At 30.7% G+C, this 15,415-nt stretch overlaps 1 protein-coding gene across 1 annotated transcript; it reads left to right on the top strand.

The window, feature by feature from the left end:
- Positions 1-12,868: 12,868 nt before the first annotated feature.
- On the top strand, positions 12,869-15,211 carry LOC122578342 (two-component response regulator ARR5-like). The gene is made up of 5 exons (XM_043750287.1): positions 12,869-13,122; positions 13,247-13,329; positions 13,452-13,529; positions 13,638-13,708; positions 14,878-15,211. Exons 1-5 carry the CDS (start codon positions 12,984-12,986, stop codon positions 15,101-15,103), a joined length of 597 nt encoding a protein of 198 aa, XP_043606222.1. The 5' UTR covers positions 12,869-12,983; the 3' UTR covers positions 15,104-15,211.
- Positions 15,212-15,415: the final 204 nt, after the last annotated feature.

Here is a 15,415-nt window from a genome sequence, read left to right as displayed (position 1 = left end):
GATAAGTTACACTGATAAGTTACAAAGTGTAATAGCGTTCGGATTTAAAAATTCTATATCAAATGATATTGAAAGACCATGAAATTTTAAGAACACTCCTATAATTTTTATAATTTATTGACATATGGATTTTAAGATAAAAGATTTTAAATAAATTAGAAAATAAAATGATTTATGAAGAAGAGAGAAAAAAATAAGTGGTTAAAATTTAAGGGTATTATAGGTATACTAGGTAGAGATGTTTAAATTAGTGAATAAAAAAGAAACTAATTTAAATTGTTCAAATTATCTTTTAAGATTTTAAAAAGAGATAAAATGCTTTACAAGATAATATAAATCTGTAAGTTAAATAATTATGAGTATTTTATAATTTAATTTTTTTCGTTTTAAATGGGGTTTTCTTTTTATATATATTAGAAAAAAATTAAAAAAAAATGTAGAAGAAACATTAAAATCACTTTTCTTTTCATAGAATACCTTCTCAAACCCTTTCACATTCTAAACTTTTAATCATTTTCAACATCTAACATGTAATTGTTGGTTTTTGAGTAAAATATATTAAACAAAATTAAAATGTCACATTAACACTTAACAAACATATAACGTTAAAAATTAATAATGTTATTTTATTGATTATTATTTGAAAACATAGTCCATTTAATAATCAAAACATAAATATGTTGCCCTTTTTCGAAACTTTATAAAATATGTTATTTTTTTTTTCATTTAACCCTTTAATTTATATTCGCAATACGAAAGGGTACCCGCATGATCCGATGGGTGGTGGTGGCGGTGGCGGTGATGACGGTAACGATGTGGTTTATAATGTAACGTAATAGATGTAAAATAGGTATTGTAGTTATTTTAAAAGTTAAAAAATGTATGTTGTAAAAAATTTCATTAATAGTATTTTATGTATATTAAGTGAAAGGGATTAATCATAGTAATGTACTTTCTCTCTTGTACATGGTTGCCCAACAAATCCAAAATATAGATGTGTATTACTATTACCAACAAATTTTTCAAATTTGTACATGGCTGACCACTACCTTCAAAATTGCTTCTCTCTAATATACAAATATTCAAAACGACTTCTCTCTCTTAGAAAAAAACCCAGATTCCGGCAAAAAAAAAACCCATATTTTTTTTTAAAAAAAGACCAACAATTGATCAACCCTTTTCCATAATATAGTCAAATTTATAGAAAATTCCAACAAATTATAATCAACCTAATGAAAACGACTAATGAAACTTTTTTTTGCCGGAATACACATCTATACTTTGGGTTTGTTGGTATTACTTTTACATCTTTATTTTGAAAAGTTTTTTTAGTTTAATGAGTAACCATGTACAAGAAAAAAATACGTTATTCATCTAGTGATTTAAATTAGTGAATAAATAAGAAAAATAGTTTAGATGAGTAATTGTAATGTGTAGATCGAGAATGTGTTAATTTTTATATAAAAAGTTGAAAAGGGGGAGAGATACATGACTTAGATTAATTGAAAACCACATTCTTTTCAAAATCTTTTTTGGATAGTACGAAAGGAAAGAAAAACGAAAACAAAAGAACCCTTTTTGGTTCATCATTCCTTCGCTCAAAACGATAGCAATTAAAGCCTTTTTTTTTGTTTAGATCGACAGAAGCTAAAGAGCATGACTAAATTGTTTCTTTTACAATTTAAGAATTAAAGAGTAGGAGTTTTGCGACTTTGTCTAATTAACTAGACCAAAGAAAAGCTAGGAGTTTCTGACTTTTTGTGATCGTAAGATATCTAGCAATCTCAAGGGTGGTCAATTACTTTTCGTGAATCCATTAATCGAAACCATATCTTGATCATGGTTTCTGAATGCAGAATTAATTATCGAGTGGTGAATATGAGAGCTCAACGATGTGCTTTTTGTCCAGATAGACTTAGCGCCCTCCCCCATCCCATAATCGAAAACATCCTATGTCTTGTACCTATTGAAGATGCAGTACTGACGAGTATCCTCTCGAGGAGCTGGAGGAACACTTGGACCAACATTCCGAATCTTGCCTTCAATATTGGTGATGATCAAAAGCAGTACTTGTCCCATCCGGAGAGAATTGACCGTCGTATGAAAAAGAGAAAATCGGGTCAATGTTGCTCGACTATATTCTAAGTCTGCTTACGACGACACCAGGGTCAACCAATCGATGAGTTTTATCTTTCCATGAATGACGTCAATCAAACCTGTGTTGAGCTTGACCAAATCATACTTCATTTGTCAAAATCAAACAATAATACCCTTGAGAAAGTTACGCATTGCTTATGTGATGAGTACCGTGGCGATTATTGGTATAGGTTACTGTTTGTACACCAAACCGAGATTAGGTTTAGAAAAGGGGATGATGGGTGTTTTTGGTTGTTTGTGGGCGATTCCCCGAAGGTATAGTGAATCTCTTTACGCCAATCAATTATGATTGATATATATCGGATGGTGTTGGACTATGTTGATCAAAACGTATTCCAAATGAATGAATGAGTGATGTCGTGAAGTCTTTGAGCCTAATCCTTCCTCCTTATTAATCCTCTAATTTTTTAATATTTATTTAATATAATATAACTAAAAGAGGGGGTTGGGGTACACTTGGCACCCCTAATTCCCCTTGTTGAGCCTAATCGTTTCTCCTTGTTAATCCTCTAATTTTTTAATATTTATTTAATAAAAAACAATTGGCCGACCTTATATTTATCCTTAAGTCTCCCAAAAATTATTATTATTATTATTATTATTATTATTATTATTATTATATATAACTTACAAAAAACCCCACATATTCTAAACTCAAACAAAAACCAACGACCAAAAGGCTTTTTTTGACTCTATACATTGTTTGTTCATATATTTAATCATTATTATATATATTATTATACTATAATTATTTAACATTAAATTCTTGTGTTATTGTTTTGAAATCCATTATAGGTTAATCATGGTTTCTTCTTCAACAACAAAATAAGACCAAATTAACAACACATGTTAATCATCATCTACAATTCCGTGTTGTGCATGTAAGGATTGTTTTGGAGTGGAACAACCCGAAAAAAATCAAAACGTTCGAGATGGTCTTTGTTAATAAATTGGTATGTATTTTTCATATTATATATTTTTCTTTAGTTTTCATAATTATAGTATAAAATTATTGTTTGTATTTTTCTTAAGTTTAGATATAACAAGCTAAATAATTTTTTTCTTAACTAAAGTTGAAAAAAAAAGGTTAATTAGAATAAATATTATATGAAGTTAATTTTCATATGTTTTCTTCTTTAATTTCGTAATTATAGTCTAAAAGTGTTGTTTGTGTTTGTCTTAAGTTTAGATATTACAAACTATAAATTTCTATTTAATGAAAGTTGAAAAAAAAAAGGTTAACTAGATTCAATATCTTGATTATGGTTTGTAAGGATTATTTAGTTTTTTAGGTATATTGTTATAAAATTTGGTTCATCACATTGTGGTTTCTTTGGGTAACTATATGATCGACTGCATTTTGTTACTGCAACTATAATTTTTGTATATATGTATTCCAATTTTTTAGTTTTGTTTAATATATTTTGAGAATATCCGTCATTGGACGAGCTTGAGCACTAGTATATATTATATTTATAACTTATAATTTTATTATTTGCATCATATCAGTAGTAAATTGACTATTTTTTTATATTATTATAAATTATGAATAATAATTTAGTTATTAATTAATTTTAGTTTATGTTCTAAATCAGCCCCACACAACATGTGGATTTAATCTACTTATATATAGATAGATAGATAACCTAGCTCATAACTCAAATTAATTGAAAACCAAATGTATATTGTTTTAAAAAAAACTTTTTTTTTTCGGATCGTACGAAAGGAAGAAAAACCAAAACAAAAGAACCCTTTTTGGTGCATCGTTATTCGTTCGCATGCACGAAAAAATAACAGGTAATTAGCTTCTTTTTTTTTTTTTTTTTTTTTGGGTTTAGCTAGATCGACAGAAACAAAAGAGCTAGCAAGATTGAAAACTCAATCTTCCAAGTGTTGCTACGACGACACCAGGGTCAACCAATCGATGAGTAGTTTTCTCTTTCCATGAACGACGACGTCAATCAAACCTGTGTTGAGCTTGACCAAATCAAACAACAGGACCCTTGAGAAATTCACGCTTTGCTTATGTGAGAACTGTAGTGAAGATTCGTGGTATATGTTACGTACCCTCTTCAATTCTTTCTTTTGTTTGAATCAGTTAACACACCTATCTCTCCGTTGGTGTCATCTGCATTCAAAGGATTAATTTGGTAGCCTTACTACACTTTACCTGGAAAATGTAACTTGCACCTGCAGAAACACATGCACTTCTACGCTTCGTGTCCAGTTGTCCATTAATTAAAACAACATTCACTCGGTCTGGTAATTCTTACTACCTACATGCAACATTTTTCATAATTATATATTTTTACGAGACGCTTAATTAATAATTATTGTATCTTTACTGTTGTAGCTTGCAGATGGAAATTATCATATTGATGATGCCAACCTTAATTGCTAAGCTATCGGATTGTTTACATTAATTTGATTGAACATCTGTGTGTTAATTGATCAGGTGGCTATTGAGGTACGTACATACGTATTGTAATAAATATTTATCCACAAAGTATATATAATATATCAAAGTTTTTATCAACTTGAAATAAGGAATAAAAAGATAGCCTAGCCTTCGATCTTTTAATTTGCTAATCGATCTTCTTTTTGGTTATGATTCCAATTAAGTTATTTGCTTCAGACGATGGAGTTCCACGGAAGCGCTTCCTACCGCTTTTGTCCACCTCAAATCCTTCTGTTTTGAACAGATCACATGCTTCTTGGACGTATTTGCGTTACCATTTGTCAGTCTTGTAATCAAAAGCTCTCCGAACTTGGAGGCTATATATTAATGGAAATAAACAACATGAATCTATCTATCTTGTTTGTTTGTTTGTTTAATTGTTTTCTTCTTCTTCTCTAGCTGTTTATTACACTAGCATAATGAGGAATACCTAGTACTGACTAGTTAAGTTATATGATTTAGATGGTTGAAGATGAAGAGAAGATCCATCATCTCCTGACCAAATCGAGAGGGAGCCTAGCTAGCTAGTAATGTGGAAAGAATTGGAGATGATTTTGTTATCTTGGAGCATGAATTGGAGTTTGTGAAACTTATCTTACCCAATTAAGTCACCCGTGTTAAAGAAGGTAACCATATTCCTCAAAGTCGAGGTTACTACGGATGAAGAGATTTTGGTTTTAAGAACTCTGTTATGCTCTGCACGGGCATCACCTCACGTAAAAATCTTTGTTGGGACTTGGGAGTCGTCCCCGATGATGAATATAATCAAGTTGCATGAACATAGATGTCTAAAATGATGTTCGAATGCAATATATCGACATATAGTTTAGAAAAATATGTATGTTAGTTATGACTTAATTAGAATCGAATTGAGTATGCAAAATGCAATGGAAAGGAATTCTATTTGTACGTAGTAAACATTGACAAACCCCAAATGATATCGTATTATTGTATTTCAAGGTTATTAAATAATTCTTTTACTTCGAGTTCCATTAGGGGCAAGGGTGTAGTTGGCAAAAACCGTTGGCAAGTTTTGGTAAATTGGCAAGGCTATAACATGTGAATTGACAATTTTAATTGACAAGTTTGGCAAGTGACGTCGGCAGGTTTTGGCCGATTGTAGCAAGGATTGGCAAGCTTTGGCAAGGAGTAAAGATTCTATTTTTTTTGTTTTTACTTGCTTTGTCTTTTTTTGACAAGTTTTGACAAGAAAATGACATTATACCCTCAACATTGACATAGATTGGTAAGTTTTTGGCTAAATCCATGTGTAAAGCTCCTATCGGTTAGTTTTTTTTTTAAAACTTATCAAATTGTCAAAGATTTGGCACTACATCCTTGCCCTTTATGTAACACTTTTGATATATGGGGATATATTCCCTACACATCATGTAGCCAGTTTCCTGCATTAACTTCTTTAAACATTAAAACATTATTATATTAATAAATTTTCTATGCTTTCTTTAGTTTCGGTAAAATATGTTTGACTTTTTCCTCTTTTCGTATGTTATATTTTTTGTTTTTTCTTTCTCTCGTCGCTAACTGGATTACCCATGTACACATAATTATGATAGCCTATGTTGGCCACAAAGACACCACTAGTTTTTATAAAAAAAATCAAACATCCATCTTTTACAATGAAAAGACACTGTATATTATAACATGAAATAAATCAAATAGACACAAATGAATATTTACAATGAACCAGAATTCCTGAGATACAATCTAGTGACACAAAGACAACATGAGCTCTTCACATTGCATCAACTTATGCTACACAAATTATAGAACTTTAGAACTTAAAGTGTAAAAACTTAAATCACGAGCATATGGAAACGAATAAAATATCTTAATTTCACCATTAGATACGTTAAATTTGTTATTTTGGAAATTAAATTTGTTTTTACCAAAAATTGGCGGAACATGTTTGGCGGAAAAAAAAAATTTAGAAACACAATTCTAGTTTATAATTTGGCAGTATTATTTGTTATTGATGGAAATATTTTTTCTTTATATAATAAAGATTCCAGTTTCTAAATCATAGCCTCAATAAAGTATTAAACAACTATGTTAGACAAAAAAAACTCAGTGGTTTTAAAATAATAATAAGATTTTAAAGAGACTAATGTAGAGAATTGGCTACATGAAGTTGTAGGGAATATATCCCCTTGATATATATATATATTTCGTGTTAAATACAATAGGAAGACAACGCATGCGCAACTCCTTATATTTTACGTTTTATTCGAATTCATACTACTCAAAAAGTAAAAAAAAAAAAGGTAAATTAATCTTATACTACTATAGACATTTAAATTACATGGCAACTTATATATACACAATTTTAACATCTAAAGTACGCGCGCTACTGCCTACTATAATAACGCGATACAAGAGCTAAAAGAAATATGATACACAATTGAAATCTCATTTCTGTAAAAGTGATAAATATAACAAAATAAAAGGCAAGAAAATCTTGAATAAAGTGAGAATAAAATGATTGTGTCTAAATACACAGGAATTTTTGGTATATTTTGATGACATGTCTACGTTACGGACCACCAAAAGATGTGTTGTCTCCATTCAAATTAATATGATGATGCTTATGCATCAACCATCATTTCTTCTAATTTGGACTAAATATGTTCTTCCCACTCCTTTTGAAGAGAATAATTTTTTTTTCCCTATGTTTCTTAAAGAGAACATATATATTGACTTTACCAGTGCTTTTCTTTTGTGTAATGTCAATATCTTATATATATTCATTCAAAGTGCAACGAATTACTACAAAGATTAACTGAATATAAACAAAGCATGATGCATGCTTTTAATCAAGAATAATCCTTTTGGTAGGAATGTAGGATCTACGTACATAACAAACTACAATATCATGTCTAGCTACGTCCCAAAAGATATGACCGGCTATCTTACTCCGAATACCAGGCTCTCTACATCCCGATGAATATTGCTAAAATTAACATACTATTCTCCTTGTTGGGCCAAAATATACGATTAATTCTAGACTTCTAGGTTAAAATACATGCCCACATGATATTACAAGTAACTTAGGCCTCTCTCAATAACAGTCATTTTATCACCTCTTTTTTACTGTTACATCAGTTTTTAATTTCTCTTAGACACTTCCAAAAATCACTCACTCACAATAAGGTTTGTTTACCACATCTTCCTCCATACACAGACATGATAAAAAAAAATTAAAAAAAATTATATATACACAACACACAGATCTCATCCACCCTATTCCTAAAATGGAAGAGTCACGAAGAAGTGAGAAGAGCTCGAGGAAGAGCTTGCTAGCCGTAGAGGAAGAGGTTGAAGAGAAGGAGGAAGAGTCACGAAAAGCAGGCCTTATAAATCTTTTTCAAGTTTTATCAAAACTCAAAACAAAAACAGTAAATATATATCTTTTTCGGTTAAATAAAATTTAGATTGACTTAAACATTTTTGACCCTGAGTGTCTTTTTGAGTTTTTTACACTTGGTATTCTTCACTATATAATTTAGACAACTTCTCAAGCACAATGAGATCGGTAAAACCGTAAAATCACAAACATTTCTATCTCCAAAATTCCCTTCAATGAACTTGCGAGTTTTGTAGGTATAGATATGATTTGAGCTTTAATAAACAAAACTTCATACTATTTTTTTATTTATTTTTTTGAAACATATGTTGTTAGCATGCATCAAAGAATTCACCAATATATTTTTTCTAACGCTAAATAAAGACTCTCGGATAAGAGCATGTACAATGTCTTAATTAGAGTATAAGAAAAAATAACGACACTTACTATTTGTCATTTCAAGAAAATAAAAAAATAACATCATTCTAACCCGAAACATAATTAATGGTTTGCTTCAGAAATCAAAATTGATAAGGCCTCTCCTTATAGGAGGCGCTTCTTCCTCACTTCTTACCCACTTCTTCCACTATTCATTAGGTTTCTCTCTCTAAGAACACCCTAAAAACACATCCCTCCTTATAATACCCACTTCTTCACTATTCATTCACTATCTTATTATTTCATTTTTTTTACACAAAATTAAAAACAAAACATATTTTATTAATACAAAAACACACATTACATTACTTAAAATTAAAGACAATACAATTTTAAAAAATACAATACTGGAAAAAAAAATACATAATGATACGGTTACTCTTCATCTTTGATTGACATTTTTCCTATTCCACGGTGAGCCATTTCATTGGCCCACCACAGGTTGTGTTCTGGGCATTTCACTTCCCACGTTGATTTGCCTTCTCCGCAGTTGTCGTGGTACGATTCTGCCCAAGTGCATTGGTCGGTCAACGTGTGACCGGCCTTAAAAACGTGATTGATCGCCCTCTTCACCCTTTTGTTCTCATCCTGCAGAAAATAAAAATATGTCTCTTCGTGTTTCGAGACCCTGCGGCCTGGTGCTTCTATTTCCTGAATGTGTTGGTTGCATTGGTGTCTCTTCTTCCGTAGGTAAAGCAGTTCCCCAGAGAGTTCATTTTGAAGGAGGGTGTCCTCCTTGACATCTTCCGTGATTTGTGCTTTCATCTCGTCTTCGGTGATACGAGGTCGGTGAACGATCATATTTGATGATGATGAAGCCATTTGGAATGCTAAGTGAGTTAGCAGATGAAACAAGTTTGGAGATTGATAATGTAGATAGCAGTAATAATGTGATGAAACTGGTTAAATGCTATGGGTTGGTATTTATACATAAAACAAGTAAGGTAGCCGTTAAGGGACTCTAAATGTAAATTTTTGAATTTTTGAGGGACTTCAGTTGTAAAAGTTTTGAACTGAACGTTGGAGGGACTGTAAATGTAAATTTTTTGAATTTTAAACGTTGGAGGAGCGTCTTTGACTTCAGCTATAAATAATTAATGACTCCTTACCAGATATTTTATTTAAAAACTCAACCTTTTACATATCTGCAATGAATTCTTCATCAAATGCCCCTTACCAAAAACGTCCAATGACTGTCGATCAAGTGAATGACAGTATCATGGCTAATATCCTCGACCACGAAATGTGCAAAGACAAGCTTGTTAAAATTGGTCTAAAACTTCAAGTGAAAAAGAAATGGTGTCAAGAGCAAATCAAGTATATACAAACGGGGCATTGCACTGAGCTTGAGTGTCAATACTTTACTTATTTGCAGGGGAAGTTTGACAAGATTAAAGCAGCTGTGGAAGAAATTGCTTGTGCGGTTATCACCTGGAATGAGTTCATCAACACTGTCAGAGCAGTTTATGCCCAAAAGAATAAGTAGCCTCTTTTAATATTATGTTGTATGTTTTTCTTTATTAAGTTTGTAATGTTATCAAAATTATGAATAGACTTATTTTTATTAAAGTAGACTTATTTTATTAAAGTACTTAAGAACATTACAATAGTAAAAGACAACACACAATTCAAATTGCTAAAACACACTTAAAAACAAGTAAAAAGTCTATTTCAGAATCTAGAACAACTAAAAAGGAAAAAAGATTAGCTGCCTGAAGCAGTGCTCGTATCTGAATCCCCTCCCATGCCTCTCCTGTTTATGGAATGGTTTGAGAAAGATAAAATGGTTTGGAAGTGATAGAAATAGATGGTTGTTTTTTAAAATGGTGGTGTGAAAGTGGTATTAATAGAAAAAGGAAAAAAAAAATTTCAAACTAAAATAGCCGTTGTATTTGAAAAAAAAAATTTCAATTTTTTTTTTTATTGGATCAAACGTGCAAGTCAGGCCCCACAACCACTCAAGCCGCGCGTCTGGAAATAGAAGAAACGAACGAGACACAACAAATGACGTGAACGTGCTATTAACGTCCTCCGGGTGCCGCGCGGCGGACGCCGGAGGAAGTCCCTATAAGGACCGGCCTAAGAGGTCATCTCAATTCACAATCTCGTTTAGGTGTTTTAGCATTGTTTATCTAATTTTTTGATATTTCACCTATCCGGCCTTGAATTTTTAAGAATCTCCAAACTACTAACCACCACTTATTATCTGATTCTTTATCGTTACAATCATATTTGCCTTATTTTGAAAAGCGGTTGTACTAGGCAATCCCAAACACATCGATCGATCACTTTTGAAATCCATTTAACATCTGAATTCGGCTGTAAACTTAATAAATTCAAAGCTCCATCATCTTATACATCTACAGGGGTGCCTTTGTATGAACCTAACCCATATATCAGGTTGGTTTACCAAGACCATATACAGGGGAGGAACCAGTATTTCGCCCTCACTTTCAATATTCCTCGAGTTATTTCATGATCAAAATCACCAAAGTTTAGACATAAATCGGGGGTCCAAATACAAATTATAAAATTCATTTTATATTATATTAGAATTATGGAGAAAGATTACAATCGGGGGTCCAAATATATTTATCTTTATGATCCCCTCCATCCCTTTGGCCTCAGAGGCGTAGGTTGATAATTTATATCATATTTTATAATAGTTATTATTTGCTAAAATAACTTTAAGTCGATATGCTATGTCGATATGCAACAAGTTGGATGGTCACATAGAATTGGTAGTGGAGGTGGTTAGATTGGAAAAGGAAAATAACATCTTTTATTTATTTCACACTAACTACTCATGAGGTTAGAATGTTATACTTATGATATCAAGATCTTCAATTTGATTTGGTCTTTAAAAAAGGATTTAATGATAGAAAAATAATGATATTCTTTTATCAAAGTTTAAAATGACTATTTTGATCGATTTGGACATGATGCATTGATCGTATTAGTGTAAAACTTGAACCAGTTGTCGTCGATGAGGGTTTTTCTTATGTATTGGTACGTATAACCGTAATTAGCATGAGTTTTTCACTCATTTTTCCGTTTTAGTAGTTAAATTCACGGGAAGAATCTAGTCTATGTGTCGTGTTGTGTTTCTATATCATGTGTAATTTGACCTCTTGTATCTTGTTTGATGATTGTTTATATATTAATAATATGTTTTATCATTTAAAGAAAAAAAAAAATTAGAACTGGTAACGTTTGTGTATGGTTGTGGGTTAAGATCAATTACTATTTTGAGAAAATAACTTAAGTGACCCAAAATGATTCAAAGTATATGATTTTGAAAAAATAACTTGGGTTGAGATCAATTATTATTTTGAGAATATAACTTGACAAAATAAGAGTGAAATGACAACGATATTTTACAATCACAATATTGTAATTTGCTTGTTAGATATTTGATTTCTATTTATAAATAATAACTAGTTGGGGAGGATGAGACTAAACATGATGTATGATCAATGTGATTAAAGTCTCATAAAGTTAAATCGTCTTGTGTATTTGGTAATCGTCATTGACCATTGTATCTCATAAGCATGTGGTTGTCCGTGATAGCCCTGATACAAATCTAATGAGCAATTTGGTTTTTAAGCTTAAATAACTTATTATCAATTTATAGGACTATAAGGTTTCTTTCTGTTTTCCATCTTTTAAGCATGAGTTTCAATATATGATATTTGTAAAGTAGTAAATATAGTCTAAATAGGATACTTAGAGGCAAAAGCGTTAGCAATTCTTTTCATAGACATTTTTAATCGGTTCAATTTGACACTTTGGTTCCCTTACACATTTTCTTTTACCACAAAGTGATAAGGTCTCCATTGGTTCCCTTCCTTTTAGTTTTTGTCTTTTGGCAAACCAGTTTTCTTACATCCTTACGATTTGGCTCTATTTAGTCGATTATAGGAGGTGTCACAATTGAAAGCTCATTGGTTGCAGAAATTTGTCAAAACTTGTCATAAGGTAATTCTTTTGCACTATCAATTGCCTCTTATTATTCAAATAAATATAATGTATCAATCAAAGAATATTTAAATCATGTTAATATATATATATATATATATTTATTGTGATTTTGATTAATTTCATTGGTAGATTTATGTAATGTAATTAATTATGTAAAGCAACCAATCGCGTGCAAGAGAAAATAAACAAATGGAGTAATTCGATTGTGTAAATGATCATGTAGCAAGCAAAAAGTGAAATTAAAATACATCAGTACTCGTATCACATAACTTGAAGTCATTCCAAAAGCGTATGACTAAATAAAGAAAAAAAATACTTTCAAGTAGTTTACAAAGAGACAAGTGGGATCATGATTTGTAGATTTGGCAAAGATTTCTAAGATCTATGCTTTTAGTCTTTTTGCTTGTTTAAAGTAGATTTTGCCCCCCGTCCCCCACAACCACCCTATAAATGCTCAATTTTTCTCTCAACTAACTCATATATCAAACCAACAACATTTTCCATTTTGGTGTGTATTTTTCTTCATGTCCCACTAAAGATTCTACAAAATCTCCCTCAATTTTCCAATTCAACTAATTATTTGCCAAAATGGAGACCATCAATTTTTGCTGTGACGATCCCAATACAAAATCTGTTGAACACAAAGAGTTGCATGTTCTTGCCGTCGATGATAGTAATATTGATCGCAAAGTCATCGAAAAGCTTCTCAAAGTATCCTCCTTCAAAGGTACGTCTAGTTGAATTTTAATTCCTACTTTTTATCTTTAAATTTTTTTACCTTTTCTACATACATATACATATTTTTTCAAAGTTGTACGTTTAGGAGTATTAAATTCATTGAGATTTTGCAGTTACGGTTGTAGAAAGCGGATGTCGAGCTTTACAATATTTAGGACTAGATGAAGAGGACAAGGACTCTACTACTAGATTCAATGTAAATTTGCAGCATTAACTTTTTAAGCATATAATTTATTTATTTCCAAATAATAATAATAATAATAAATAAATATATGTACATGTTCCAATGTAACGAATTTGATTGGTTTTTCATACCAGGATTTGAAGGTGAATCTAATAATAACAGATTATTCGATGCCTGGAATGACAGGATTTGAACTCCTTAAGAAAATCAAGGTTTGTGTATCAATTGTGCAGTGTCATTTTATCCATTTATTTGATGATCGATATTCTTGTTTGTGTATCATCATGTGAACAAGGATGTTAATTTTTTATTTTTAACAGAATTCTACGACATTAAGAGAGATACCAGTGGTGATCATGTCATCCGAAAACAGTCTAACACGTATCGATCGGTATGATTACAATCTCTAGTGTCAACTATTCATCTGTTTGTCAATTATCTTTTGACAAGTCTTCTGTCTTCCTACTTTTGATTTATATTTAAAGATATGCAAATGAATTGGTAATTATACTTGATAATAAATCGAGAGTAGTCTTTTGACCTACTAGTTGTACGAGAGTTGATACAAGTATCCAACAACAATTAATCAATAGGTCACGAGTTTGATATAGGTTGTGACGAATATGAATATATGTATTTCAAAAAGTATTCATAAACTTGATATGAGGTATATATAAATCTAAAATATCGATATATTCAAAGTTAACATAGTGAACGAAAGGAGTTTTAATATACTTACTGGACGTTTTAATTAAATTTATAAAGCTATAAAATATGCATGTAATTTTTGTTATTAATTATAAATCGAGATAGAGATGATGAATTGAAAAACATAATAATTATAAAAAAAATTTCTTTGTTTGTAATAAAAGATTAGGAACTTTAAATAAGTATTTAGTGAGCTATTTTTAATTAAAAATATTGTAAATCATTTAAGACATCATAATTAAAATAAAAACCTTTATAAAAAAAATGTAGATTTGCCACATCACAATTTTTCTAAAAATATTTTTAAAAGACAATTGTCTTTTATTTAGTATAGAGAAGATTAATTACGACAAGGGATAATAATAAATCAACTTAATTGGTGTGCTTATTTGTAAGATGATGACATGTAGAAAAAATCAGGGGCAAGATTAGGAAAAAGAATTAGTAGAATCCATATGTCAAATTCTTAAAGTTTTAGGCATATCTTTAGGCACACCAATTAGGTTGATTAATCATTTTCCTTACGATAATGATAATAAGATTTGATTGTGGATCTTTGTTACTCTTAATTATTTTCATAGAACTATCAAGGGCCGTAGGCAATTTTTAAGAGCTGATCCATTCATTAGTGAATTAGAAAGGCTTTTAGCATTAGAAATAAAAAAAAAATCTATATTATTGTTATAGTAGATGGTCATGTCACAATCCATTAGATCAATTTACATATAACTTTAGCAAAAGAAATCTAAAAAGCACAATTAAGAATTAAAATACACAGCTAAACATCATGCGTTAGGATATATGTGTTGGTACCGTTCTTAACTTTTGGTTTCTCACTTTTGTCAAATATAGGTGTTTAGAAGAAGGAGCCAAGGAATACCTCTTAAAACCGGTGAAGCTTTCCGATGTTAAACGCTTAAAAGACTCCATTCTTGAATCTAGTGTCGAGAAATTTGACCAGATTCGAACCCAAAAGAGAAAACATAAACTCGATCCAACATCGATGGATTGCCAGGACTTAACACTGTCTTCAGCACCTTCACCTCAACAATCGCTAGCAAAACGGGCTAGATTGTAGTAGTAGAAATATCTTTAAATAATTCTTTTGATTTTGTTCATATTTAACTAATGTCCTTTATTACTATCATAGATTCATTCTAATTAACGTAAGCCAATGTTGAAGCTACAGGAATTATGTACATGGTACTTTTATAGCCTTGACATAGCTTGACCCGATCATTCTATGACAATGGACAAGTATCTATAAATAAAAATAATAATAAACGTGATTAATTTTGTTTGTATGACTAAAGTTGACACATGAAAAATAAAAGATTAAGAATAAAATAAAATAGAAAATAAATGTGATTATAGCCTTTTTCGGCTTGAT

This window comes from Erigeron canadensis, chromosome 8 (genome assembly GCF_010389155.1).
Source record: "Erigeron canadensis isolate Cc75 chromosome 8, C_canadensis_v1, whole genome shotgun sequence".
Classification (NCBI taxonomy): domain Eukaryota; kingdom Viridiplantae; phylum Streptophyta; class Magnoliopsida; order Asterales; family Asteraceae; genus Erigeron; species Erigeron canadensis.
The sequence above is the reverse complement of the archived record's forward strand: the minus strand, read 5'-3'. Positions and strand labels throughout refer to the sequence as shown.